General features: G+C 37.8%; 2 protein-coding genes across 2 annotated transcripts in view; both read left to right on the forward strand.

Annotated features, from left to right (window-relative positions):
• Window positions 1-820: 820 nt before the first annotated feature.
• LOC104989824 (lysozyme C, tracheal isozyme-like) overlaps window positions 821-3,858 on the forward strand; it is a 34,536-nt gene continuing 31,498 nt past the window's right edge. The window contains exon 1 of the mRNA XM_010841625.1: window positions 821-865. The gene's annotated coding sequence lies outside the window, so the exon portion shown is untranslated. The remainder of the gene's footprint in view (window positions 866-3,858) is intronic.
• Window positions 832-3,858, forward strand: part of LOC104989758 (lysozyme C, tracheal isozyme) — a 6,041-nt gene continuing 3,014 nt past the window's right edge. The window contains exons 1-3 of the mRNA XM_010841547.1: window positions 832-865; window positions 1,448-1,682; window positions 3,125-3,289. Coding sequence (XP_010839849.1) covers window positions 1,490-1,682; window positions 3,125-3,289 — 358 coding nt within the window. The 5' untranslated portion in view covers window positions 832-865; window positions 1,448-1,489. The remainder of the gene's footprint in view (window positions 866-1,447; window positions 1,683-3,124; window positions 3,290-3,858) is intronic.

Below are 3,858 nucleotides of genomic sequence, written 5' to 3' on the forward strand. Positions count from 1 at the left end.
TCATCCTTATGATAAAGGAAAACATGACTCTCACAGGCCAAGAATCAGTCACCATAGATGTTGATTACCAAAATCAAATTCACAAGAGTCATGATTCAATATCCGTTTTCACAAATGTTTTTCTCCTGCCGCTGTGAATTTGGAAAGGGACAAAGAGAAATCTTTATCCTTCTCTCTTGACTATGCTTTATAGACAGAGATTTGCGAGACTGACATGGTAAGACCTCTTACCTTCTGCTGGTCTGTTGTCGGTTATCCCATATCTCAACTGAAGTCTCCAGGGAGAGTGGAGTGTCCCAGCCTTTCGCTGTCCCATCCTCATCACTAGAAACTGTACAGGAGGAAACATGTGTTTCCTTTTACCCTTTTCAGCTTTTCACTGTGGCTCTGTAACCAAAGACAGATTAACAAGAGAAAAGGAAACAAGTATATTAACATATACATCTCATGTATACTTGTAAGAAATGCAGGGATGACTAACTCAAGGAGGAAGCCAGAATTTGGACTTACAGATTATCTTAACCAAAGAACAATGTATTTTTAAGTGAGCAACAAGACAGAGGAACAGAGTACTAGGCTTCCAAGAGTGGCAAATTGTGGGACAGTAAATACATTAGAGAATAATGGAAGATAATAGCTAGTCAGCAAAGGCTCTTTTGCAGAGTCCTCAGGTGCTGTCTTGGGGCTGATAAGTGTCTAGTGTTTCAAATGATTAATTTCTGCACACATTTATGTTTTACTTTCAGGAAAATAGAGGGAGGAAGAGGACTTTTCTTGAATCTTCTTCTTCTCAACTGCCTTCAGCTCAAAACAATCGTTGTGCCAAAGGGGAAGATTTTGGGTGACACAATTCTGCTATTCTTTTGTAGGTTTTACTATACTGTTTCTTGCTTTACAATGACACTTTATGTTCTAACATGAGAAAGTGAAGTAAGACATTGTCAGAAAGGACTTAGGAATGTTCACATGAGGCTTACTTATAACAGTAAAATATTGATTTACAAATTAAGAGCTGAGAAACAACCAAAAGAGTCAGCATAGGAATCTGTGATCAACGTGGTGCTTTGCTATCCACCTATCAGAACAACAGGCAGTGTGTCACAGTCTTTGTGGAAAGTGTACATAAAATACTTTTAAGTAAAAAAGATGAAGACAACATAATGAAAGCACATAAAAAACTTAGTGCAAATGAATGTTAATCAAAGATGGGAGCACATTTTCCATTGTGTAATATGTTCATTCAGGGTTTTTTTCTTTCTAGTTGCTCACATTCATAATCAAATAGGAGGAAGTTCCTCTTTGGGCAATAGAGCTAATGCCAGTTCTTTCTGAGCAATGTCTTCAAGCAATATCATTTCATGATTTTCTTGCAATTAACTCTTAGGACATCAAAACTTTTAGCGTAAGTGAAGCAATAAACATTCCCTGCTTTCCACATGTCTCCAAGGGTGGAGCTCCCAAACAGGTCAGAAAAGACGGAAGGGAAAAGATGTTAAATAGCAAGTCCAGCTCACCTGGTCAACTTGGACATTTGGCTTCCGTCAACATGAAGGCTCTCCTTATTCTGGGGCTTCTGCTCCTTTCTGTTGCTGTCCAGGGCAAGACATTTGAGAGGTGTGAGCTTGCCAGAACTCTGAAGAAACTTGGATTGGCTGGCTACAAAGGAGTCAGCCTGGCAAACTGTAAGTTAACTATTCTTCATCCTTCCAAATAGTCAGCCAGCTGTGGAACAGATACTAACTGAGGAAGAAGAATAAGAAAGGGACTTTGAGTGAATGGCTTTTTTTTTTTTTTCCTTGAAGGGTTTGTACATTTACAATGGCTGAAACACATCAGCTCAGAATCAGATGTACCTAGGGAGGAACTGAAGCATGGGAGGGTCAAATTCTATACCATTCTAAGCATGCCAGGTCTTGCTGTACTCCTCTAGTGCCACTAAACTTGCCAGCTGGTACTTGTAGGGTGACTACAAGATATATTTCAGCCCTCAGCCATTTCCAGCTTGCAATTTGGGTTCTGCAAGCAAGAGTAAGGCAGTATTTTTGTCATTTTTAATCCTCCTACCATGATGCTGGGTTTTTAACAGCCAAGTTTTTTAAAAAGTTACGTTGAACTCTTAGAATAGGGACTGTAGGAACCTGTTTCTCCTCAATCAATAAGGATCCCTGAAATGTAGCATGCAATAACATTCTATTATTCTGACTCTAATTCATTAGTTATTTGTCATTTTCTTCCACAGAATTCAAGATGTGCCCTAAGGAAAAGTTCCTTTGTATTTCAGTCCATTTTATTGTTCAGAGTGAATTCAGACATTTCCGCTCCTTAACTATTTTTTAATACATGAGCAAATGGCTAGATGGATGGATGGATGACATAGTCTTTCCTATCCTATGATTCTTATTGTCTGGATTCTAATTTGATATCCAAATTCACCTTTAGGTATAATAAGAAATTTTCTTTCTCCTAGTAAATCCTTGGAGAAGGCAATGGCACCCCACTCCAGTATTCTTGCCTGGAAAATCCCATGGACAGAGGAGCCTTGTAGGCTGCAGTCCATGGGGTCGCTAAGAGTCGGACATGACTGAGCGACTTCACTTTCACTTTTCACTTTCATGCATTGGAGGAGGAAATGGCAACCCACTCCAGTGTTCTTGCCTGGAGAATCCCAGGGACGGGGGAGCCTGGTGTGCTGCCGTCTATGGGGTCGCACAGAGTCGGACACGACTTAAGTGACTTACCAGCAGCAGCAGCAGTAAATCCTTATTTTTCCTAGTACAAATGTTTTTACATTAGTATATGCATCTGCTGCTAGTGACCAAACCCATTTAACCACTCTGTTGATTTTTCTATTCTAGGCTCAATCTTACCTGGGGCATGGGAGCAATGGGAGACACAGCTATTTTAATATTTTTTACAACATGTTATCTTGTTTCATTAGTATTAGCAAGTGATTTGCTAACAAAAGAATTCTCCTAAGGGCCCCTAACACCAAATGTTAAAGTATTTACAAGTAAAATATATCTTTATGCTTCTAAAATAAGTCATTAGTAAAATAGAATTGTGCTATGAAATATAAGTCATATGATGTTGCTGTTTATTACTAAAAATACATTTTTTTTTTCAGGGATGTGTTTGGCCAAAGGAGAAAGCGGTTATAACACACAAGCTAAAAACTATAGTCCTGGATTCAAAAGCACTGATTATGGGATATTTCAGATCAACAGCAAATGGTGGTGTAATGATGGCAAAACCCCAAAAGCAGTTAACGGCTGTGGTGTATCCTGCAGTGGTAAGATAAGATAATGTTGAGTGATGGCACAGGTCCCATTTGATGGTACTTATAAGAAGAGAGATTTAATACAAATGAAAAGGTCTTGAAGAGTTCATGAGGGACCAGAAACACTCCATCTTAACTTCTAGAAACTGCTTTATCACCTACCTCATAATTCCTTAAGTAAGAAATTAAAAAGCTGGTATCATAGAAGGTTGCTCTTTGCTAACATACAAGAGTTGGAATGATCTATCACTGTATTATAACTGGACATGTTGATGCCTTGTAAAGAACAATGCCATTCCTACTAATTTACCTGGTTGGGAGAGGTTTAGGGATAATTTGGTTGTCATATTTTAAAATTTTTTTAAAAATTTTAAAATTTTGTCATATTTACTTCTTTTATGTATATATTATACAGTAGGGGTTTTTGGCTGAGTGATCTTAAAGTGAATTAGAAACATTATCACATTTCATTCCTAAATTCTTTAGTTTGCATATCTAAAACATACACTTCCTATTTAATCACTGTTATTCTAACCAGTTAATATATGGATTTGTTTTTAATTGGGGTGAAACAAATATTC

The sequence above is a fragment of the Bison bison genome, unplaced genomic scaffold (genome assembly GCF_000754665.1).
Source record: "Bison bison bison isolate TAMUID 2011002044 unplaced genomic scaffold, Bison_UMD1.0 scf7180017864163, whole genome shotgun sequence".
Lineage (NCBI taxonomy): Eukaryota > Metazoa > Chordata > Mammalia > Artiodactyla > Bovidae > Bison > Bison bison.